At 41.4% G+C, this 26,902-nt stretch overlaps 1 protein-coding gene across 5 annotated transcripts in view; it reads left to right on the top strand.

Annotated features, from left to right (window-relative positions):
* The window catches only part of LOC105455966 (gamma-aminobutyric acid receptor subunit beta), a 70,736-nt gene that overhangs the window by 33,737 nt on the left and 10,097 nt on the right, over positions 1 to 26,902 (top strand). For 2 of the 5 annotated variants that reach the window (XM_011699700.1, XM_011699699.1), the window contains exons 2-5: positions 4,787 to 4,884; positions 9,138 to 9,205; positions 21,156 to 21,382; positions 22,461 to 22,543. In XM_011699700.1, coding sequence (XP_011698002.1) covers positions 4,787 to 4,884; positions 9,138 to 9,205; positions 21,156 to 21,382; positions 22,461 to 22,543 — 476 coding nt within the window. Of the gene's footprint in view, positions 1 to 4,163; positions 4,255 to 4,786; positions 4,885 to 9,137; positions 9,206 to 12,141; positions 13,397 to 21,155; positions 21,383 to 22,460; positions 22,544 to 26,902 lie in introns of those variants that run through there. The other 3 variants (XM_011699702.1, XM_011699701.1, XM_011699703.1) reach the window with 2 other exon arrangements.

Genomic DNA, 26,902 nt, shown 5'->3' with positions numbered 1-26,902 from the left:
CCGTAATCCCGCTCGCTCGTTCGCTTACCATGAATAATTCATAACCGATTCTCGCACAAACGTTGGATGTTTGGCAAGGAAGGATTGGCCCCCGGGATTGAGAACAACACGACGAAAAAGGAAAAGATGCGAGAAGTTGGGACAATCGACCGATCTCGCGAAAGAGGAAGAGACGATGGGAGCGATACAGCGTCTCCGTAGTCGATAACTTCTTAATTGCGAGGGGAGACTCTTACAAAAGCTCCGCGACTACCGCCTTTCAAAGGCCCCAGCCACTCGATGTAGTCGACAATGTCGGGGAAGTTGCCGGCAGTTGTTTGACATTAGCCTGAAAATAAATTGCACAGAACGTTGCTAATTCAAATGTCAGCGAACGAGGTCGACAGAAGCATCATCAAAAATATTTATTCCTGCGGAATATCCGGAAAAATAAAATATGTTTCTCGTGCACATTTATTTTCAATATTTATCTCTGCGTCAAAATATACATATGTATATCTACAAATTCACACACATTATGAAAATTGAAATTTGCTTGTGACGAGAATTTTATGCAAACATTTAACAAGACTGAATATTGGTACTAAAATTACATATCAGAAGATATTATTTGTGATTAATTATAACCAAATGGTATATAATTGTAAAAACAAATTTACATACGTATGCGATGTAAAAAATTGATATTTTTGATTCGACAATCGGCAAAAAAGTAACAAATAAGATTTGATATTAGACAAGTGAAGTTGATTATCACGGTTAAATTCACATAATGATCAAGTAAAGAAACCTTTCACTTCAGTTTACTATAATACTGAGTTTGCTGAAAGGGCAAAAGAGCGGGAAAAAAGCAACCTGCTGCTTATATGCATCGATCTGAAGCTTACTGAACTAGAAATAAACGTAAATTCCTAGAAAAAATTCTTGAGATGGTTTTTCATCATTCCTTAAAGGCAAGGAAATTGCAACGAGTCCGGAAAAGTTAAAAGAAACAGGAAAAGAAGACAGGGCGAAACGAAAGGAATGGACGTTGGCAAAGAGTAGGAGGATGCACAGGTCATGTGCAGAAGAAATGTTGGAGTCGGGGGTCAAGAGCTCTTGGAAATCTGGGAGATTGAAATTCGAGGCATCTTCGTCCGCTCGGACGGTCCTCCTTATTTACGGGACTTTCAATTACACCGGCTCGGCCCAGGCACCGTAATGTCTCCCATTTTTCTTCAGTACACGCGCCACGTGATGGTGCCACGGTAATACTATTAAATCAGCCGTCCGTACAATTGCGCTACGATCATTCCTCTACCTGCGACTAACGCTATTCCGCGCTATTAAATATCAGAGCAACATCAAGCGGAATTCGTTATTAATTATATAGTGGTAGGTTGATAAATATCGCGGTCAGGGAGATACGCATATTAAGTATGACGGGGCACGTTTGCAATTGTATTAAAGAATTACGAGACAGTGATTAATAAATTTTTGTGATAGGAATTCTTGATTAAAAGTTTGATATAAAATTATTAATCGACCTAATTTTGATCAAACATGTTTATCCATCTCGACCGTCATTAATTTAATATTATGCTGCTCCGCATGTGAAAGCAGCGAAGCTTGTGCACACACGAGTCGAGTTCATAATTCGAAACAACATAGAATAGCAAGAAAAATGGATTTTCACGAAGCACAGGAAAGACTTTTTCGAGAGATCTAAGGAACGGGCGAGCTTCTGAAAACATTGTCTGGCGCTTTTGGGGCAATGAAGCATGAAACGCTTAACTATGGCGTGACATTTCTCCAACGGCCTTCCTGAAGACCCGTGAAAGAGACGCGCGTCCTTTCGTCTGGAACACAGACACCCACGAAATCTCTCCCCAGCCTCGCAAACTATACCTCGAACGATGCTTTTCATATATTTCAAACGATCGAAAATGTCATCTCTCTCCATGGAGGGTGCTCTGCCCTTTGCTCTCTTTCAGCGAACTGAAGGATCCAAATCGTTCGATTCGAATTATTGATTAACAAAAATAATAAAGGATAGATAAGATGCCGAAATTTAAAGATTGGTTTAAACACTTTAAACTGTTTAAAGCGAAAAACGGCTCATTCAATATATTGCATACATTTGATTAACGTTAATAGTGCATTAACAGAATAAATCATCACGTATGGTATAAAACGGAACAATGACATATTTATCTAATTAAGTCTAGTTCCGTTTTCTTATACCATATTATGTGAACCATGTTAAATAATTGATGTAAACTTTAACATAATTAATTTGTATACGATTTTAACAAACACGATATAAAAATATAGACGCGATATTCTTAAATATCTTTTTAAATAATTTACTAATTTACTAATATTTCACTTTGTTCTGCTAATGAAGTTGACTCCTCGGGATGTGCTGCAGAGAAACAGTCTATATCTATATTTTCGCGCGTGTATCTACACGATATCATCTACATCGTATTATTCGCACCTTGTTCCTAGAAGAGATATCTGCGTCCAATCGATACGACTAACCTCTGACCTATTATCGCAGCTTGGCAGCGAGTTCTTCTTCGTTATGAGATATCGTTTCGTGAGATTTAGATTATGGTTACAGCGAATCGTTCGATAAAACTGTTTTCAAGACGCGTATAGTTAGTTAAAGACACTTTATTCTAACTAATAACTTGTAAGATTATTAAACTTTGTTCTAAAGCATAACACAAAAATAATAATGTATTTCAATATAATTTGTTATATACGTATAAATGTATATATGTATGTTATTAATTGCACAATAAAATTAAAATGAAGGATTGTAGAAGCAATCTATCACATGGTATGTTGCACGGTTGCACCATAATTACAACAACTCTGGCCCTTTTCTTAAGAAAAAAGAGGGACGTCTTGTATTTTTTTTGTTTAATAATTTTAGAGTAATATTATTCACTTTCTAAATTTTTATTTTTGCATAAATGAATAGATACTATCTCGAAATGGCAACTGGGGCTTTCACAAGTAAAGAACTTGATGTTTTGAATCACAAAGTAGACCAGCTACTTAGACATAGCGGTTATTTCCTTGATTTATAATTGATTACGAAATCCCGTGAACCTAATCGCGGGGACACATTGTAGATCGTATAACTCACGCTTTAGAATCTTGGTCAGTGGAATAGAACGCGGCAAACATGCACACGATCTTGATTAGTCTAATTCGTGCAACACTTTACAAGCTCGCCAGGTTTACTTACTTCCATTGTAGGACTATGCGCGCAAGCTGATGTACGATACACGTCTCTCGAACATTCTGCTGACTCATATGTACATTGGCTGTAGGGTCAAGGCTTTCCTTACGTCTGTTTTGCTCAATGATACGAAGTAACGCACGAATCGAGCACGGCACTATTATTAACCTAATTCACAGAAGTTATCAATGATTTTCATCGCGAGCGTCGTTTATATTTGAAAATTATTCACTTTTGTAAATGGTATTTTGCGAAATTCATACTCTAGTACATCAATACAATATTCTCATTATTACCTCTTTTCAACGCTATCTATCTATTGTACTGCCTTATATTTACTTCGGATAAATAGAAACGATGCAGTAATTACGGATAATCTTGATCAAAGAGGATTAGCCTCAAGGTTGGCGTGAACATGCCAATTGTTTTGTAGAACTATTGTTATATTTTGTAAAACTATTGTTTTATAGAACTGTAAGTTTATCATTTATACTGAAAAATATGCAATGTATTATCATAAACATTTAAGAACAAGGAAAATTATTTTTTAAAACAAAACATAAATTATTACGAGTAAAACGAGATTACGTGCATCCACGTAATGTAGATTTCTATTGTCTCTCTTGTTTCGATTAAAGCACGCAGTGACTCGAGATATCCGTAGCTATCGCAGATGTTGCGTGATCTAACCAAAATCGTTACCATATGCGGGTTCGTGTGATCCGGGAATCAACGCCGCGCCAAGTGATTACGGTACGATCTTGGTCAGCCCGCTGAGCCAAGCAGAAAACGTTTTCGGATCGAGTTGCTCCACTTAGCGGAACCGGAATCGGCTGCTGCGCCGTTGTAGCCATTAGATCGGGCTCTCGTAGGTACTGCGGAACCGTATCAGCTCGCGAGCTCAAGGGCCGTTTGTTTGGCTGACCGAGACCATCCGTATCTACTGACCCGTTAAGTCAAGAACAGACCGCTGTACTTTATGCCCGGGACCCTTGGGCGTATCTACCTCTCACGGTCGTGTATGTCATACAGGCTGTTACAATATCTTCTCTCGAACTTGTCTTTCGAATAATGCTAATACCAGCATCTACATCAGCTCAGGAGTTTGTGACGGCGTCCTAAGATTCGCTAACATAATTTGCAACAAACTCTTTTGATACTATTAATTTAAAATTCTTTGCTTGGACGAAAAAATATGCGACGTATTAAAATACTTTACTGCAGTTTCTAAAATGTTTAAACTGTTCGTAAGAAAAATATTTTTAAAAGAGATTCTCAGAAAAAAGGATGCTAATTCGTATTGTTATACATAATTGTTAAATGCTAAAAATCCAGCAATGTTATAACAATCTGATAACATTTTAACTGAATTGAAATATTTTTTCGCGGTTCGAAAAAATCCTTTTAATCATGCTCCAGCTGAGCTAACTTAGATGGAAATATTGATTAAATATAAATAAATGCTAAAAACACGTAAAAAGATCGCAACTATTGTAATTTTAAAAGGTTTTTATAAGGAAAATGTGAAACGTGAAATTCTTGTTTGTTTAGAAGTGCCGGCGGCAGTATGCTGGGCGACGTGAACATCTCTGCGATACTGGATTCCTTCTCCGTTAGTTACGATAAAAGAGTAAGGCCGAACTACGGAGGTGAGTAGACACTCGATTTTCTCCATCTTACGATAAACGAGATCATTCGTGAATTTTATACCATGCGCAAAACTTGTCAATTCAATATGTTTCGATGTGTTTATTCGATTAACGTTCGATCAACTTTGATTAATTTCATGCCCGTGAGATAATATGCGTCGGTGCAAGTTTTGCGTTCAGCACGAAGCTTTTTCCGTCTCATTGTTTATAATCGTTGCACTATTACGTGAATCTAAAACGTTACCTTGCAGCTAACGAAAGATGACGAAAGAGACCAAATATTGACACACCGGCAAAACCAATCAATTGGCGGACGAACAGAAAACCGGCATGCGACTCTCTTTTTAATTCCACTTCGTTCGCTGCAAGCGCAGAAAAAAGCTTTTTACGTGTGCTCGGATAAAAGAAAAAAAAATAACCGGTACCGTATTCCACCCTTTAATGCAGTGCTGAGATAAAAGGAATTGAAGAATAGAAGACGCTGGATAAATGTACGTTTTAGGATTTTACCTAAAAACATTTAATCCACGAGATCGATAAGCGATAAATGAAAACGTAAAGCGCAAGCTTTCGGATTGGCTGTAACAATGGCGCGACGCAACAGCTAAAGCTCCAGCGAAACGCTCCAGGAAATATTTTTGACGTCGCTTATCATCTCCCACGTTTTACCCCTACAAAAACGACGAGCTTTCGAGCGTACTACCGCTTCTATAAAACAACTCTGACAGGAACAGCGCGGCAGCACGTGTACGCGAATCGCATCCTGTTTCCCGGCAAAGGAGTAATTTGCAGTTTACCACGCGGCTCAACCGCGCGACTATACCGAAAAAGAAATACCGATAAAACGATGCGGCAGACACAGCAGCGCGTTTCTATCGCGGAGGCAGGAACTCGGCGCGTGACTCCCCAAAGATAAAGTGTAAAGTACAAAGCGTTCTCTTTTAACTCTCGATCTCAATCCGCAAAGTACAGTACACAGCTTGCACGTAATTTGTAGATATTTTGGACCTTTTGCGTGAACGGTCGTTTCAAATAAATGCCAGACGTTTATCGACTGTGCGATACGATTTTGCGGTCGAATAAACGCGATGCTTATAAAACATAGGGATATTAAAGAGCCATTAGTCCAGTTTCGAGTGAGCACGCTCGCCACTCGAGAGTCAGTTAGAGGCAATTAGTGCCCGCCAGTGGACGGCCCGTTCCACTTTCGGCTCGATAGGCCCGGCGAAAAAGAGTCCCCGCGCGCGCGTTCATTGCAGGTTGTCTCGCGGACCGATTGTCGATGCCGAAGCAGCTACCGATTATAATTCACGTGTGTCGATGATTCTACCACGACAAAGTCACATTTTCGGGGATGGCCTCGTGGAGGTAGGGCGGGGCTGGAGCGCTTCGATAAAACTCGGATCGATGCTGGGACGCCCCGCACGGGTTGCCACGGGTTACCGTTAACGGCATCTCCGCTCCGACTACACAGAGACGCAGTATCTCGCCTTCAATTACGATTTTGACTTTGATTTTCATCGTCGCGTCTTAGTGCCCCCCCTTTTGTCCCGAATTCTATTTCGGAATCGCACTCACACTTTCGGCACGGTGTCACGATTGCTACCAAAGATGTGATGCCTTCGGTTTCATATAGCTGCTCCATTTCTCCTCCCCAAAAAAGGATTCGGGGTTTGACTGACCGAGAATCATTTTAGTTCTTCATTTCCAAAGAAGCTAAAAACGTTTATCGATATTTATTCATTCGACTGGTATTCTTGTACTCATACAGTTATAGTTTCTATTATTATAGGTCAGATATAAAAATCGAAAAAGCGGTTAAGTGAATAATTAAAAGCTCGAATTCGTATGCCGAACGCAGTTAAAATTACGAATTGTAATTATGAATTCCCAGCTAATGTTCAATAAAGTAAAATAAACACATATTTGGCATATTATCATTTAATTACATTCAGCTGTTAAACACGCACACCGTCTATATTACGAGTACATGAATATTATTCAATTTATTACCCTACAACCAGCAGTTGTTTCGACAATATTAAAACAATTAAAAATTTACCGACTGTTTTTCAATGGTAAAAGTACGCGTTACCGTTGCAATTGTGATCGAGGTCGTGGTCACAAAAATATATATTATCTTAATTTTTCAAGCTACATTAAGAAAATGCATTAGTGATGACTCACTTTGCAGTAAACTCGGGTTGACTGTCAGGTATAAAAGACGATCGTTTCATTTTCCGACGGGATCATGTATACAGGCTGCTATCGGCAGATCGCAAAAAAAAGTGCACTAAATGTACCGTCTAGATTCGAATCGCCGATATCCGCGCCTCCCATCGCTCCCGCATATCGATACACGGGGATCCCCGGAGGGATACGAGTTTCTAATATTTAAAATTTAGATCGGTACGCGGACATTACGGAAACGGACACGAGAATATCGCGGACATACGGGATAAACCGTGCCGCCTGCCGCCGCTCTCTTCGATTCGTAGTGCTTCATTGGATATTCCCTGGAGCGCAGCCGGATTTTCAAACACGAGCTCCGCCGCTGCCATTCAAGGCCTACGTAAAATGACAAAATACGTGACGGGAAACTCGAAATGTTTACACTCCATAAACTGGCTGTCGTAATGACAAACAAAAACTTTTTGCATTCGCGATTAGAAAAGAAATCCTACGCTAAAACACAACGTTGACTCGGATAGAATTCCAACAAACAAACCAAAATTGAAAAACGATAAAACTTTATATGCGTATTATATTACGTGCTTATATTTATTCTATAAATATACGTTGCAAATATATTATATAAAAAAAGAAAAAAGTGCATGTGTATGTAATCATAAAAATATTTATAGTTTAGCAAATATATCGGCTCACACGCAGGATTGATAACTGCGATTTTTCAATCCGATAGATGATAGATGATTATTAATTTTTGTTCTTCTCAGCTGCATCACACATGTGTTTGAAATATTTTTTTAATCTTTTTTTTTTTCGGAATATGCTCTCTCATGGGCGATCGGTTTGCACAGGCAAAGCATACTGGCGCGTTTCAATTAACTCGATACCACGTCGGCCGTGCGTTTTCCAGCATGTCGCGAGAACGTCATTGTGAAATATGTGTCCCATATGGGATGTTCCTCGACTATAGGGGCTTTAAAAACATCCTAGAAATGGAAATGAAGATATATCGGTCGAGTGGCGCGCGATGGCGTTGGCAGAGCCGTTGTTTACGAGTCAACTTTATCGCGAAAACGCCAACGTGGACACGTATATGCGCCTCGCATTCCCCAACCCTTTTTCCGTCCGCTCCCTCGGCCTGGTTCCCCCCGACAAACCGGGTTCTTTCCACCTTCACCTGACTTCCCGCCCTCCTTCGCCCTCTGCCCGAAATTTCGTCCATAAACCTTTTCTACGGTGAGATACCGCCTGATCGGGCGCGATTACATTTTTCCGCTTCGTCTTTGCGGCCGATCAATTCAACCGGCAGCTTCGATTTCGTGCCTCACATCTGGCGCGGACTACTGAAATTTTCACGAACCCTCGTCAGGTCTTTGAATTTAGATTTCGCAAAGATTACGGGAGAAATAGCTTATGTCACGTCGCATATTGAAAAACGTAAACGATTGTTTATGGTCACGTATTTTAGTGGATACGCCTTAACTGAAAAAGTCGTTAAATTTTATTAAAAATTAAAAATAATTGCGACAAGAAAAGAAAATATATTTTCGAATAATCAAGCGATATCTTATTAAAAAAGATGAAAAAAAGTGTTTGGTGTAAATAATTTTACAATGCTTTAACTTAATACCAGCTCATCTTTAAATATGACTTAAATATTCGCCTCAATTAAGTCCAAGGCGCGTATAACATAAACCGTACGACACAAAGCACGTCACAGCGCTGTGCAGAGAGAGATTAAGCCTATTAGCAAAACCGTCGTTATGTAGCTATGATGACAACCGAGCACACGTAAATTAGCGCATAAATTATTATCGGACATCGTCTAATCGAAAGCGATTACCACTTTCCAGCGATCCATCCAACGTAGCGACCTCACCAACATATCATTTCGCATTCACAGTAAACTCACAGAACGCTACCGAAAAAGAAAACGAAAGAAAGAAAAGCAAATATATGTGATATTTGTAATTAACGAACGGAATGCCATACAGTCACTCTCACCGTGTAGCTTGGCCGCGGCCGAAAACCGGCGACTCAGTCTTACTAACCTTCGATTTCAGGTCCTCCCGTCGAGGTGGGCGTCACCATGTACGTCTTGAGTATCAGCTCCCTATCCGAAGTGAAAATGGTACTACCTCTAGGTCTTATTCAGTAATTCCGCTGAAAGTTACTCATTACTATCGTTCTCGGCTATATAAACACAAATCCGCCCTCCCACTCCCCCCGCCCGCCCGTCGGTCTCTTCGGCCAAACGACCATAGCGTTTTCTTAGCTGCCCGTGTACTTTCAAGTCAACGATTGCCGGCTGATCGTTGCTGAAATTGCAATTAGCATTTTTTTTTACCCACCGACCACACGTGCACAGACACACCCTGGGAGACTTACACACACGCGGTGACACGAGTGCGGATGTTATATCCGGTTCAACACTGTTGTACATACACGCGCACACGAGTGTGCATTCTTTCTCCGTTTGTTTTTCATCACCCCTCACAACGAATGGAGCAATTATCGTTTCCAATTATTCAATTGCGTGTACAGAGCTCAGAAAGATTTTTACCTCATGCAACAAAACTCTCACTCTCTATTTGTGTTATGTGTGTATTTGTAACTATTAAAACATGTAAACATGTTCTGTCATTGTCTCTTTTTCTTCACGAAACAGATATTTGAGCATCGCGCGACGTATATGGGTAAACGATTTATTTCGAAAATCAACAAAGGCAACGAGAGAGAGCAACGCATGTTGATTCTAGCGGTCGACTCCAATGTTGATTGCATTAACAATCAACGTTTGCATCTATGCGGGTGCGTCTCTCGTGCCGTTCGTGTCGCCTCGACAAATAATTCGTTCATGTTGTTAATCACGCGCTAATTGGAGCGATACTTTCAGCGGTCGAATCGGCTCTTCAATAAACTACTCAATGTTTAATATGTTCGCTGAAGCGTGAATTATCTCCATTGCCTAACGACATCGTCGCGATAATTTCGCTCCGAACGCGTACACATAACGATTGATTAATTGCAGTCCTACGATCGAGTTCGCCTTGTTTTTAGTGCACGACGAAAGAAATTCCGAGCCTCGGTGCATCGGACTGGAAACACGAGAAACGTTCAACGCCAGTCGTTATTGCACCGGTACCGTCGAATTCCGTCGAATAATCGTGTATTCGTCGATCGACGTCCCGACGATAAAGTCAGTTAACTTGCCATGCGCAGAGCCGCATCGCTCTGGGCTATGTGTCTCCTTTGATGCGCTGTTCATTTAACGCGACGACGTTTGGAACCGCGAAAATCGGATAACACGATTACCGAAACGATTCAGCGCTCGCTTCGAGGACACCTCGCCCGCCGACACGAGGCGACGTCCAATTTCTTGGCGCGGTGGTTCCGGGGCCAATTGAACTCAAACTATGCAGAAGAGAACTAATCGGTGCTCCGCCAGCTTCTCGTGCTTCGATATTATGAATAGCACGTCTCTTGAATGAAATAAACGCTTAAATGTGGTAAAAAGTTCCTCACGTTTTTTAATCGAATCGGGTTATTGGATCGAAATTTGTATTTCAGTTTCTCCATGCATTTAGATTCGTAAAAAAAGTAAATACTAAAGCACATGTTTGTTCATCGTAATATAAATTTCACGATTTCTAGACACGTAATTATACGCGAAATTTCTGTCGCTCAATTAATCGTAGGAAATGAGTGCTATTAATCTGTATGATTTTACGGCATTTTGATGGTACTTTAGACAGTACTTTACGTTTTCGTTTAATATCTCATGTTTGAATGTGACGTTGAAACACACTCGAGAACTAAGTGATTTATAGGAAGAAAAATAAAATGTCGAAAAGAAAAAACAATTGTTATTGTTTTCATTGGCGAATTTTTTCTCCAGTTATTCTAACTCTTTCGTGATATAAATTTTCTTTTGCCTCAGTCAGTATAGCAAAATTATTTCAATTGTATATACCTTGAGACGTAGTTTTATTGCTCACAAACGCGAAATAGAACGCCATGCAGTCACAGTAATTTACTAATCCGTGTGTAAGATGCACTTTGCAAACGCGCGCGCGCGCAGGCGATGGCGATTACGCGACGCGGTTTACCGCTTGCACTTCGAAACTAGCGAAATGAAGCTAACCAAGCCGAGGTCTCCTAACTCATCTGATATATTGTAGTACCATGTGGCCCGTCCGCTTATCGCGGTACCGGTTTACACCGACGCCGAGGAATGAGTGTGCGCGTGTATGACCTTATACACGCATTTCTCCCATACACATTCACAGACATACACGTACCTACACACGTACACTTTAGTAGCGAGCAACAGAAAGAAAACAAAAAATATATACTAAAAATGGACAAAGTACTATTTCATATTTCAGATAATATATACTGGCTGTCCTCGTTCCTCGCTCGCGAAACGGGGCTGTAGTTTCGGCAACTGGAAGCAGCGAGACTGCGTGACTGCGGTCGCAAATCGAGTTAAATCTCGAGAAAAAAGGAAAAACGCACAATCAGACTTGTTCTAAATTATTGCGAGATAGTTTCCGTTTAACGTGGGAAAACTAGATTTATTTCGAGAATATCTCTTAACTAGACATTCAATGTGATTCATGTGCGCGAGACTATATTGACGCGATACGCCATTAGAAATTATCGATCCTAAAACAAGAAGATCCTACAGAACTGTGAATCAAACGTCAAGACGAATTTTTTCAGTTGCTCCGACTACGTTTTCGTTTTCTGCGGGCGTGGAAAAAGTTAGTTCACTGATTTCCTGCCTGACTTTGAGCCTGGGCTGTCCCGAACGTCACGTAGTGTTAGAGAGAACGTGAATGAGGAGCGTCTTTTTATTGCTTTCTGCTCTCAGGAAAAAATAGTATTTTGTTCAATATATTAAACACGCACGACCGTCCCGTTAGACCGTTTTTAGACGCTCTAGCTGCTATGCCGCGGTTGCTGAAATGGGCTGCCGCCTGCCACCACTTACAATTATTATTATTCTATGTCCCGCCACCCCCGAAAGAAACCCGCCCCCGCCCCCTCTGCCCGACACTTCCGTCATCTCTCTGTCGAAACACCGCACGTATCACGCGTTCGTGTACGAACACGCGAGAGAGAATAAAATCCGCGATCGATATGCTTCGATCGTTATCCGTCCGAATTTCCTTCCAGCAGCTCTTTCGGTATTCAAGGCATCCCCCTCACATCCCCCCTAGAAGCTAAAAAGAAAAGATAAATGGATTTCGCCCGGAATCGACGACCGCAATGACAATGACAGCAATTCAGTGTAAAGTAACGATGTCGTTCGACGAACGTTCGACAAGACGACGCGCCGCTCTCGATCGCATCTAATATAGGGCGAAATAAAAAAACCAATATAAAACGAGCCATATTTTCCCGGAATACGTACACGTATAGCTACAACGAGTCTAATTGGAATACGACGTGATGATCGGCAAAAACAAGATGCAAAAGTGCCCGGAGAGCGAAAGAGAGTGCGAGAGGGTGAGAGAACGAGACAAAGCAAAACCACTATAAAGCGACGCGGTACAAAACGAAAAAAAAAAGTAGTAGTAAGGTAATGTCATACTGCTACGTGGCTGTGATGTGTATGTAATATATATATATATATATTCGTAAGAGCATTAATGCCTATGTAACGAGACAAGTATGGATGATTCTTCTAGCTTTGGAAGGCAACGTGGCCGACGACGAGTCCTGTTGATTTGGTTCCGTGCAGGGTGCGAGCTCTCCTCGACTTTGTCCATTCGTGCTTTGCCTCTGGCTCACACGGATAGGTGTGCGCGCGCGCGCGCGCAAATGTGCCCGATTCATTCGGAAAACACGATAGGGGGAAGGGAAAAAAATGCCGAACGATTCGCGCGTGTCGAGCATGCGATGTGGATATTCATAATCGGAGTTGCGCATCGCGTTGGCTTTTAGATTCCTCCGATCGACATGCCGCGCGCAACATGCGAAACGCGCCACGGCACGCAATATACTTACGATTTGTAGCGACTGTTTTAAAAGTACTTTTAAAGGGTGCCTAAATTTCAACGTGCGACGCGTAAAGCGCGCGTGAGTCAGAGGTAAAGATATAGATTTTCGTCACTACTACTGTTATTATTTTACTATTGTCTCTATAGATATCTACTTATCTCGTATACACGATAGGTCGTACACGGTTGATTAGAGATTGGCGGGTAATCACAGCGACCAAGGCCGGATGGTTTTGTTGATTGCAGGTCCGCCCGTGGAGGTCGGCGTCACCATGTATGTCCTCAGCATCAGCTCCGTGTCCGAGGTGTTGATGGTACAGTTTGCATTCAAACTCATACAAACGCGACAATTGCCCGTTCATTTATTTCGTCCAGTCTCGCGAACGACCACGCTCACCCCCTTCCCGTCCCCTCCTCCACGCCTCTCGTGTCCGTCGTATCAAAAAGCGACAACGGGAACGTCCATTTCCGACCGACACAGCCGTTTCACATCGAGCACGATGGCACGCTCGACCGTAATGCCAAAATTGTGTCGATACTGCTTTAAAGGCAGTTTTTAACTCTGGCGTTTAATTGGACCGATCATCATATGTCGAGCGTGCCTATCGTCGAACCGACGCCACCATCATTGATCGAATCAGCTTACCAGTCGCGCCACTTGCTTCCGATTGCATATATAGAGTCTGTTTCGGTTTGTTTATTAGTTATCGCGTATATAACGACACGGCATGGATATTCATGTAAAAATATCCATGCCAATCGAAATACAGACTGTTGAAATTTCGCTGGCAGATGAATTTCGCTTTATACGAATGTGACTCAAAATAGTGATAAAAAGAAATCGCACGTTCGTGAAGTCGTGTGTCGAAAAGTCACAGGACACGCGTACGTTGCGGTTAAGAGAAATTTATATTTTATATATGTAATATATACGTCATACGTATTGATTTCGCGCGCATAAAGTCTTATATAAAGTGGTAACGTAAACCAGCGATACCTTCGCACGTATATATTCACATCTGCTTAAATCTCGAGTCGTTCCCGATATCTGGTCGCGGAAAGGTGCACCAGGGGAAATACATGCGACGTGCATAGCGATGTTTATGTCGGCAGCAAGGGGCGCGTATCGACACACAGCCACACAGATATAAGCTATACATATATATACATACACACGTCCCATGTACGTTCGTACACGTGGAGATATATACCGGTACACACAAGCGACAATAGTATACACACGGATGGCCTACTAACCTACGTTTTTATAGCTCGTCACAGCTGTTTGGTTGGCTGAACTGTTACAAGGGAACCTTGCTACGTTCCACAGTCTTCGCAAGATATATTCTTGTCCACTTCGTTTATGGTTTATGGTTGAGTCGTTTGATGCGATTTGCAATGTTCTTGTTGCATGGCCCTACCCGCGGTGCTCGAGCCGGTGGTAAAGGAAACCGGCGGTTTCGTTCGCTGCGAGCGAAGATCTGGCAATAAGTGGAAAAATTTTCCAGGAGAGACGGACATCGCCGTCGTCGCCAGGGCGGAATGGCGACGGGCAAACGCGCGACCTTTTAATCCCGCGAGGGAGCATTAAATCCTCTTCGCGATATCGCGTCGCTGGCGAACCGTTTTCCCGTTCGAGGGGGATCGCATATAAATCAAAAATCCGAGCTCGACTTACCGTCTTTCCGGAAAATCCACGAGGCGGAAATCCCATCGCGGGCTTCTCTCTGAAACACAATGTAGCACGCGTATTACTGAAAGTCGTTCAAACTAACGAGTATACAAGAAAAAAAAATAAAGTATGTAAAGAAGATCGACGACAACGCGATACGCAATCTTATGTCCAATGTGATTAATTGGCGCAGCAATAAATTGAATTTCGGATCGAGCACCGTAGGCCGCACATACGTTGAGACACGTTCGTATACGCGTGATCGTACACTCTTATGCGGCCGGCATCTGTATATACGAAAATACATAAAAGTGTACGTACGCGTATCCTGCGTTATTGGTATACACGTATATATTTATATTCGTATTTGTTTCTCAGTATTTAAGGTATATATATATAGCGGCACCGTACAACGTATTGTGTATTACGCATATAATCCTGTAGTAATCGAAGGTATTTTCGTTCCGGTGTCGGCAATCAGTTTCAAACTGGCACGAAACTGGATCCATCCTCTATCGACCGCATCCCCGAAGTATGCGCTTCGAGATTGTGGACCTTTAACCCGTTGCTCCGGTAACAATTATACCAGAAATTAAACCGTCGACAGGAATCTCCAGTATTCTGACGTAACTGGTATCGGATGATCGCCTACGGCTCCGAAACCGCTACTGTATGTATTCACGCGGTCGAAAAGAATCGAAAATAACACGCGGTTCGTGCTGCAACGCCACGATTCATCGACTCTGCAAGCCCCGGTAACGGTAAAACTTTTAGAGCTGTCGGTTCGTGATGAATTCCAGAATGGCAGTAATGTTGACTTACCGAAGCATTGACTCTATCCTACGAGCTTGCGGCCGACTCTCTCTTTCTCTCTCTCTCTCTCTCCCCCCTCTTTCGTGCATATTTGACGCGTAATCGCGCGCGGGAAAACGGCACGGTCGAATCCCGTTTCGTCTACGAGATCCAGTGTACGAGTGTTTGAAACTGAATGCACGAGGCTGGACCCCAGGTGTTGAGCCCTGTGCGGAAACCAAATCAAGTCGACACTGTCACCTGGGACGTGACGCGCGAGTTTTTACACCCGCTGGCGAGTTTCCATTCTACGTTTCCATTCTCCCCTTCCCCTCGTCTCTTTTGTCTCGTTTCCCTGCCTGTCCTCTCGTCGCGTAGCGACTTCCAATGTCCATCCCTCGAGGGCCACTCTTCGGACTCCGATCGGCGTATTCGCGTACAACGAGACTATTTTCCTACCAATTTATCTTCCCTTTCATCGGTCGCCTTCGAAAAAATCGACGAGCATACAGGCGGAGAGAATAATACGGTGAAAGCGTCTTTATGCGCTCGTTGATTATAGTCCTCTCGGCCGGACGAGACCAAGAAAAGAAGGATAAAGCGGGGAGTGGAAAGAGAGCACGAGAGGATGATGAAAAAAAGTATCGATAAAAGATGCCCCGCGGCCCTCGAAGAACGAGATATTTCTTTTCGTCCCGTACCTCCCCTCTCCATCCTCGGCCAGCAGATAATTGCATACCAAATGAAGAGTATAGCTCGTGCGACGTTGCGACTACATCGAGACTATACCGATATATTAATATAATAATTGTATTTGCATATATCTCGTATATATCTATGCTATTATATCGTAAATATACTATGACACCTATATGAGCTGTGTCATTGTCAGTGTGTGCAGTGCGCTTCTGGTTGCTATGAATCACGTCACGCTATATATTGTATATATATACGATTTTCTCCGAGCGCGAGCGCGTGTTACGTGCACGCGCACGCGTGCCCGTGGTATATGTGTGTATGCGCGCGTGTGTATGTGTGTGCGTGTACGTGCACACGTGCGTTTGTGCGCGCGCGAAAAGCCTGCGTTTTACTGTACTGTGTGTACTTCTCGGTGTGCGTATGTGTGTGCGTAACACAACCACGGAGTCTATGTGCTTGCGCGTACACATCGCGGTAATTCGCGCTCGTCGAGGTGCTATGGACTCCGAAATGGAGCGTTCCTCCTCGAACGAGCCCCTCTCGCTTCCATCACTTGTCGTACAACACCGCTGCGCCGTTTTTTCTATTTTTTTTTCATTCTTTTCTCTCTCTCTCTCTCACTCTCTCTCTCTCTCTCTCACTCACTTTTTTTTAGATCGATTGGCCTGCGAGCTTTTGCCTGAAATGCTTCCACCAAGCTTTTCTCTTGTTCTTTGTTTTTTACGCTACGATTTGCGTGTGATAGAGATGCTTGCGCACACCTGCTCGCATTCCTCCCGGAAATGTTTCACCGACAACGAGACGCACGTACCCGCTCGAACTGCTCGATTCACACCCGAATACACCGCGCAAGATTTGCGTGCCGTCGAGATAAGCGTGAGAAATATTTTCACGTGCAGTTAAACAACGAACAAATACAGTTTACACCTAAACGTTTCGATACTTTACGAGACGTATTGATTACACGATACTTTGCTAACAAATAAATTCTATCGTTTCCAAACATAGTAGCAGCCATTAATATCTTTTAATTTCCTCTAAAAGAGAAAGAAAGAAATATTTCCCAATTGATGTTTTGTTTCACAGTAACGTAATTTACAATCCTTAGCCATTTTTTAACAAGTAAAAAAGACAAATGGTTTGTATTGAGGGCAAATTGATAATTTACACATATGAAAAATGGAAAGAAACGAAAAATGGGAACTGTAATAAGCCAAAAGAATCAGAATTTGGCGATGAATTCTTGTAAATGTGTTTGCGTGGGAGTTGTTGATCAGTTAATCATATCCGAAGATTTGTTAACGCGGCAATTACACGTCACGACGTAACCGCAGTGCGCCTGAAAAGTTGCCAGAAACGCGAACGATGACAACTTCCGTTTCATATGGCATTTCCACGGGATATTTCAAGGTCTTTCATATTCGCCCGGGCATTTGCGCGCGTTTAAACCGCGAGATTAATTACTTATCGTACGCTATATTTTAAATCTCTAAAAAATGTTACATGTACTATTAACAATCTGATACAATTAAATCGGTATATAAATTATCACTTATCTTTCATGGTTATTTGCAAAATAAAATCGTAATTGTTCGCTTCTTTATGTGAGACTTCAATTAATCGCGAAGCACAATTGACGGTAAAATTTCTAAAATAAATGTACGACAGAATAAGCCGGGAAACGTGCCACCCACAATGAATACTTCATAACGACGCGATGTGAATGACAGAAAAAGTCTTCGCGTATGCGCGCACACGTCGTCGAAGAGGATGACAAGCCTCGCCTCGGGTCGAAGAGCCTCCCTCTTGTCACGGAGACCTGTGACATCTTATTGGAGTTATAAAATTCCGAACTTTATTCCCAAAGTTCGATCTCTAAATTTTTTTGCAATTTTACGCCCGCTGATAGTTATAAGAACTTCGCTAATAATTATCGTAAAAACGTGGTTGCCAGCATCATTGCTGATCAAATATCAAGCGAAAAAAGATGAGCAAACAAAATAAAAGCAAAAAATGGAAATATGAATATAATTTCCAAATAAAAACAATTAATCTTATTATCCAAATTAAATCTTATATGTTTTTTTTACAACATACTTATAATTCTCTATATTTTTAATTGTGAATCACGAGATTCACAAAAAATTCAATTCAGAAATAATAGGAAGTTTCTGCACTGTTCTATTATTCGTCGCTACTCAAATACATCGTTTGCTTTGTGTCGACGAAGAAAAAGAAGAAATTATTCACAAGTATTAAATTAATATTCGCATTGTCAGTGACTTTTTGATAAAAGCAATACGCGAAGATGATGATCGGAAATTTCAAAGGCGCTATACTTACTTAACCACCACACAACACTGTCCTCGTACAGCGCGCGGTGCATGAATTTTATGGCAGTTTCGTGGCATGTCTGAACGTAGTGATTTCGTTGTAAAATACCTGTTTTACATGTATGTATATATACGTAGTCACTATACATACACAGTCTCCACACCTTATCTCGTTTGCGTGTACACACGAATTATACTCGCGTCGCGAAACTCCTGTCCTGCGATCGACCCTACGTCGGCAGGAATCTCGATGCTCACGAGGCGTGCAGGTCACGCGTATGTTCTCGCGTAAGATTACGAGTTATAATCGCGCCTAGTATCGTAATTATAAACTATTAACCCACCGTCGTAACTGTGCGCTATTACAGGCGGGGCTTGTATCTAGATTCTTAACGTGCTTCCGTAATATAAAACTAATTGGAACATTGTGTGATAGTGAAACAAATATATGATATTACAGTAATAAATCAAATAATATAGCATGTATAATATATTACCAGAAAATCATTACAACGTAATAACCTCATGGAGATATCTCGAACTAATTAGAAAAATAATAAGTTTAAATTGTTGAAAAAATGTAGCAACCGTGGATCTATACCTGGATTTACAAATTATTTAACAATGACGCAAATGAGTCTGACGCGTAATTTTCTTTATTTTCTCCATATAGTTTCTCTCTACGTTTAAAACAAGCTTGTTTAAAATCTTTGATCAATTATAATTTAATAATTATTAAATTTTGTTATAATTCCGGTAATATAATAAGACAACGAAACCTCGTAGACATCAAGCAAGTTTTAAACATATTCCATTCAGAATTTCTTGCTATAATAGCGGGACGATTAAGAAACTTCTACTTTGGATAATAAATCTGCTCATCTATTTCAGTCAAACGCGCTCAACTCTCCTCTTTCCGGTTTAGTACTTAAACTTCCTTAGCCATACGAATAAACGTTCCCAACGAAATCGGCAGTGGAGTAATTTAGAAAGCTCGTGACATTGCCAACGAGTTTATATCGGAGCAATAACGTATTATATTTGCATGATAGCTGAAATTATTTTCAACTCCATGATGAAAATAATTTCTTGACACCTCCCACTTATTTTCAATGCAACTATAACAACAACTTAAAGTTTATTTCTTTTATTATTTCGTTTATTCTCTTTTATTATTATAGTTTCTCTGTAGTGTCATAAATATAAGTTCTACAATTTAAAGTTCCACAATTACATCGCAAATTAACTGCGAATAATTATAAAATTTTCAATCTAATTTTATTTCATTCATGACATTTATTCGTTTAAACTGAATTCTCTTATTGTTCAATATATTGTTGCATATACGGACTTGCAAACTTTTTGTTAACGAAATTAAATTTAATAAATAAACATTTGTTAGACTTTCGCATTTAATATAATACCGTGAGGATTTGGTAATGGAATCGCGCGATCGTCAATCACGTTTACCCGAAATCACTTTCGTCCGAGTTGCTCTCACACGTCGCTCAAGCCAGGATAAACGCTCTCGCGAGTGTGAGACCCAATGATGGAACGCTCTACAAAGCTCTCGAAGTTACCGTCGCAACTTCGGACTTTATAGCTGCGCCACGCCGAATTAGCCTCGCCTCGTTTCACAGCGTGGGGTCAAGTAGAACACCGGAGGAGGTCTGGATAGAAGAGGGTCACGTAAGCGTTAAGTGGCCGATTCTACGTATTACGATAACCACGACGAGCCGCCTCGTATAAGTTTTCGAAGGTGCCTGTCGACGTTCGCGATCCCGAATCGCGTTCCTTCTCCCGTAAAACTCTCTCCCTGCACGAATATCTCTTCCGATCGACATGTTACGTCCAAAACGACGGCCGCATCGTAAACGCGAACGGCCGAATTATATCACGATTGTTACTTAACCTCGCACTATCTTGCGTACCTTCGCGTAGAAACGCATACGCCTTTTCAATCTCTTCAGATTTTATGCGCTCAGACTTATGAGAACAGCGAGGACTAGCGTAGCATTTCAAATTGGCGCCTCTTTGTATGCTCTGCTCAAAGAGATTTGCAAACGTCGAGAAACATTTTTCCATGTTTCCAACGGCTATTTTACTTTAAGTTATTCGTTGGAAATAAATTTGACAAGAAAAGTGCACTTTACGAGTTATCGATATTTCTATAATATTCTCGAATAATACCTGTCTTAAAAATGCAAACAATAATAAGGTTTTAACGTTTTATATCTTTATGTATATTTGATTAGTGTATTCTATATTATTATATTTATATTATTGTTGTATCTATTTTTTATTATTAAACTGTTAAATTTATTCATAATTTTTATAAATAAATTTCTATTTTTAGAACAATACATATTGCATAAGAATAACGTTTTATTTAAAAGATGCTGTTAATGATATCTAATAACGACAACTCAGCAAATCGTTTTTTATGTGCGGAGCAACAACAAGAAAAACAAATATATATATCAAGTACGAAAAGGCTTACGTGAATCCTCGTATTTCTCTAACACGTCTGTGAACACAAACGACTACCAATCTAATAAGTCACCTGTGTCATACCAGGACTTCACGTTGGATTTTTACTTCCGACAATTCTGGACGGATCCACGACTCGCGTTCAAGCCGCGACCGGGCGTCGAGACGCTCAGCGTCGGTTCAGAATTCATCAAGAACATTTGGGTACCCGACACCTTCTTCGTCAACGAGAAGCAGTCGTACTTTCACATCGCTACCACCAGCAACGAGTTCATTCGCATTCACCACTCGGGAAGCATCACGCGTAGTATACGGTGAGTAAAGTATTTGTATCCGTAGCCTTCACGGTTATATATAATATATAGGTATGTATATATCTGACTTACATAGTAATATTTTTCGAGCGTTAGATTTTTTCATAATAAATCCAAGTTTAAAAGTCATCTGAGCGAATCTCCTTTTTTCTATCGTAATGACGCTTAATTTAGATGGTAATTGAAAAGAGAGAAAATATATAATATGCTACGTCGGGCGAGCAATAGATAAAGGTTAAAAGGTCTTTCTTTCTGTATTGAGTCCAGTTAAGTAAATTTAATCCTTGAACGTCCGATTTTACTTTCGCCGTCCGAGGGAAAGCGCGTCCCTGCAGCAGGTATTTTCTACCACGACTGTAAATCGAGCTCATTGTCCTCCATCACCATATAGAACATTCGTGGCACTTCTGGGACCAATTGTGCTCGGCACGACAAATTTGTTCCCTGTAGCGGCCTCCACCCCTTCTTGCCTGACACAGCTCGTATCATTCCTCGTATCTATCCCCCTCCCCCCCCCCCACTCGAGCACCCGGGAGTGTTCTGGTATTAACGCGCCGGCTATATTCAGACGATCCATGCATACCTAACTTGCACTCCCTCGCGCAATATCGTTCCATTATATTACATCCCCGACTTCCGGATCGGAAGTGCCGAATCGAGCCGCTCGCTGTCGGGAACGGAGGAAGAATATCGATGAAGCAGCGAGCGAGCGAGCGAGCGCGCCGCTCATTTGCGTGAATAATTCTTCTCTGCTTCAGCGTAAGTCATCGATCACTGTCTGCATGTACGAATCATGCGAATGCATACGTCTCTCTGTACCGTTTCGTATAATACGTCTCATCGAAGACGAGAATAGACGCGTATTAACGGTACGTTTGAATCGATACGGATTGGTTCTTACACGTTAATCCTGACGTGACTCGGGCGTAATGAGGTCGGGCTACGAATTAATTCCCGCACATTGATTCAACGTTACCCGGGTGCAAATGGATTGGCTGCGAATCCCTGCATTTCGTATATCATAAAACATTTTGTCGGGAAGCGATTGCTAAACGGGCATTACTTGAATGTGTTTCAGCTTAACGATTACAGCGTCGTGTCCCATGAACTTGCAGTATTTCCCGATGGACCGGCAACTGTGCCATATCGAGATCGAGAGCTGTAAGTACGCCACACGCGCGTATGTACATACATATACTTTATACATATTATATAGATGCATACAAACAAATACGAAATACAATTTCACAAAATTCGACATCCTCGCCTACTTCTACTCTACATACTAACATACACATACTTTTGCGCATATTATAAACGGAAGTCAGAGAGACTTTCCCTATGCACTTCAACAATATATTACTTCTCAGAATGGCAATCGACTCGGCGTATCTTTTTGACGTCAATCGTCGAAACGTCACGTGCACGTAATTTTGAAAGAGAAAAATTGTTGCCAAAAGCTTTTAACAAACAAATACAAAAGTCAATCAACGTAACTGCGATGTAACATACAAAATGTTACATCTTTTTAAGATATTTCTCTCTGAATGATAAACTTACTATTATCTCATAAAACTATTAAAAGTCATTTGATAATTTGATAGAAATAAAATTGAGATCTTTGAGAAACGACTATCAATTGTATCTCTGAAAAAGTCTGTAATGTTTACTCTCTAGTACCACGATTAGCCGTATATCCGATTGGCCGTACCCTACACAAGCTTTTCACTGAAGCAGATTGTAAAACATGAACGCTCAATTCCAGCGTGTGAACTCGTGCATGTAACTCGAGGATAACGCCGAAAGCGATACGCAGAAAGTATCCTTATCGATAGTCGATTGTCGCTGATTCAATGCGATTCAATTGTACATCGCTTTGAACCCTTTTTTTCAGATAAAGACATAGAAAGACGCTTCTACTGTGTATATTTGCGTCGAGCATTAAAAAAAAAGAAGGAAACTTCGTGTTCCCCCTTTATTACACAGTTCACACAGAGAATACTGTCAACTTCCATAACCCGTCACTCTCCATTTCTTCCTCCCTCCCTTCTTCCTCCCTCAACTACCAACGGTCTCTGCCTCCCCTCTCGCCTTTTTCCCGACATCAGGTTTTACTTCCTTCTTTCTTTTCTATCTTTCCCTCTCTATCTGTCTATCTGTCTGTCTGTCTGTCCGTCACTCGCCACTTTACACGCTCACTCACACGATCAGTCAGCCACACAAGTGAGAATCACTCCCATTCACCTCGTTCACTCACTCGCTCACTCACCCGCTCTCGCTCACACACTGGTTGGGTTTCTTTTTTTTTTATTCCATACACAGTGATTGTACGTATGTAACAACATGGAATTGCAGAGTCGAGCATTTATTGCAGTCTCTTCCTCTTCACTTTTTTCTCTATCGCAAAAAACGCGCGCGGAAGCCAATGAACGAAAAAAAAGCGAACACATACGACATTTTTAATATCAAATCCGACAAATTCTTTCTTCTTTAATGAATTCTAAAAAAGAGAGAAAACATGATTCTCTTTACGATTAATGATGATACACTCACAAATCAATAATCTGAAAAGTATGCAATCTCATTTTCCTTTGTTTCACATTTCGCGATTTAACAATAAAAGCTCGATTCTGCTACTGAGCACAGTGTGCGGTCAGTAAGCATCTTAAGAAGGAGCTTCGATGCGCCGTAACAACGGCCACTGTATCGATGCGCGCACTGTATACGCAACTGAGTCATCGAGACACGTCTCGGTTAATCGAGTCGTTCTATTAGACTATAAGCATAGAAATCGTAGGTTGAACAGGAGCTATGATGCGCGGTGGGAACATCCCAATGCGCGAAGACACATGCGAGAAGATTATCACGTGTGTGTGTGTGTGTGTGTGTGAGTTTGAATGTAGTATGAGTATAAGTGTGAGTATAGGCGTGCGTGTGTATGTGTGTGTGTGTGTGTGTGTGTGTGTGTGTGTTTGTGTGTGCGTCGATGTGTGATAGCGCTAACGTTTCACTGTCACGAGCCCGTGTTGAGTGTCGTCATTGCTGCAAATTGCACGACGTGTTGATATGCAAAGAGAAAAGAGAATTTCAAGCGTTTTAGCCCTTTTAGAATCGTTTCACCATTTATTCATATGTGTTTACGTCGCGAAATATATGATCGTTGTTCATACCGGCATTAATATTTCGTGCACACGATAGCACATGTACTGCGTGAATTGCCTGAATAAGTCATCACGATACGGTTAGCTCCAAATCAGCATATTAATACGATGCTTACATATAATGAATAATTAGAAATATGAATAAATTATCACATATAGTAACAATCATATTCGTAACGTATTCGCAGAGATTTGCAAGTGCAAGATTTGTAAGAGCAAAATTTCGAGATATCGAAAGTGATCAACGTATATAATTGCGTGCTTTCCATTTAACGTCTTCGGTCGTTCCAGGCACACAGAGACGTTCAATCTCGCTGATTTATACAGGATGATGGAAAAAGTTTGACTTGAACTCGCCCCCGCTAAAAGATCTATATTAAAACTCAGTCGGTCGGAGGAATAGGGTCGAAGGGTCACCGGAAGTCCGGCATACGAGATACCGCAGGGAGCCGACCAAGTTGGTCGATTAGTTTCGTCGAGTAGAAAGCTCGGACTTTCGCAGGCGCCCCTTTCGTCCTTAATTGGCCGGACTGCTCGAATACGAGTTATTGCGATCGTTATAAGTTGTCGCGATACATTCCCATCACGAATTACAGGAGAATGCTCTCGCAAATCGCTAAACTTTCGAGATGATTCCAGAGATTTACAGGCTTTCATTAACTTTTATTTGAGTTCGCCCGAATCTTTGTCGTTTTCTAACTCAAGTTTTCGCGAAGAAGTAAACAGACAACCAAACTATGGTTAAAGTTAACCGATGTCAATAAAATCGATCATTAGGAAGATAAATATCAATAGCTTTGTGCCATAAATCATTAGATCGATTTCATTTAACATTGTTTTCTGTGAGGGGCTTTTAAGAACATTTCACATATACATTTTTCGCTCTTAGAAACTGTCAAAAGATATAAGCTAATAATATTACGATCGCAGTTCTCAGATGGTTCAGCTCCGTGATTGGCCCAAACTCTTGGTTTCTATTTTTAATCGTCAATTCGATTTGATGGACGTTTCTGCGCGCGAATTCTGCCTGAAAACGTATCGCGGCCGATGGGATCTATAAAAAGAAAAGGCAGAAAGGCACCAAATTTGTAGAACTCTGGAGAGTTTCTTGATTAGTTTCGGATAGAGAAGTGTCGGGTCACGAACATCGTTTCGCTCTTAACTTAGCCATTAAACGAGATATTATTTCCTCTCAACGTATCGATTTTGTATTTCCACGATGTTGAACAAGGGTACTAGTTCACGAGTATTTTTGCAATCGCCAATTTCTCACGGTCTTTCAATATACGGACAGAAAGTAAAATTACTCTCATCTTATCTCACTCTCATGTTTCACTGAATCCATTTCGTGGGATGTACAATCGTACCGTAACCAAGGATGAGAGAGCAGACGTGCAATTTGCAGTAATCTCAGATCACACAGCAGATCACATATCGTTATAGCATACGCTCGTCGACACGAAACGACTGCGACTTTCACGGCAAAAAAGCGAAGATTTGAATTCCTCGTGAGGTAGCTTCTATAAAAAAAAAGCGATACATATCAAATCCAATTACCAATACGTTTACAGGACACGCTTTGTCACATCCTACGCAAAGACCGTATGCGAACGTATTTACGAGCATCCTCCGAAAGGGTCTCCACTTTACCAAGCTGCCGCTGACCGTGAGTCGTCACGTCGGTCTTAGCTGAACGCGTGATTTCTCGAAAGGTCGCCCGGTCATTCGACAATGAATACGAATAATGACCGTGCGCACGTACCTGCCACGAATAACTAAACCACACACGACGTATCCTCTTTCTACACTCTGTCGCTGTCAAATAAAAATTTCCCGTGGATTACATACGTGCACGTAATAAATAAGAACCGTTAAAACGGCGGTCCGCAAATATCATTTATCAAGAAGCTGCGTGAATTTTATTTTACGGCCCGAACAGACAGAAATGTGGAGCAAACGTATGTAGTCCACGTAAGTGACGAATACATCTATATATAAAGAATGGACTCCGTTCCGTCTACGAGATCGACGGCGATTTCCTGCGGAAGGGACCTAATGTTCAGGGAGAGAGAGAGAGAGAGAGAGAGAGAGAGAGAGAGAGAGAGAGGGAGAGAGAGAGAGGGAGAGAGAGATCACGCTGAACTAGATATACCACCGAAGCACACGCACGATTGTAAATATATATATAAACGAGAGCTCTCGGCGCGCAGTCGCCGTAAAGTCGATCCTGAGATAAAAAAAAAAATACGCAACGAAAGTGCGCTGTTCAAACACTATCACTACTTTGCCACTCACACCACTACTACTGACCACCACCGCCATCACTTAACTATCACTTACCAACTCTCCTACCCCTAGA

The sequence above is a fragment of the Wasmannia auropunctata genome, unplaced genomic scaffold (genome assembly GCF_000956235.1).
Source record: "Wasmannia auropunctata unplaced genomic scaffold, wasmannia.A_1.0 LD335828.1, whole genome shotgun sequence".
NCBI lineage: Eukaryota > Metazoa > Arthropoda > Insecta > Hymenoptera > Formicidae > Wasmannia > Wasmannia auropunctata.
The sequence above is the reverse complement of the archived record's forward strand: the minus strand, read 5'-3'. Positions and strand labels throughout refer to the sequence as shown.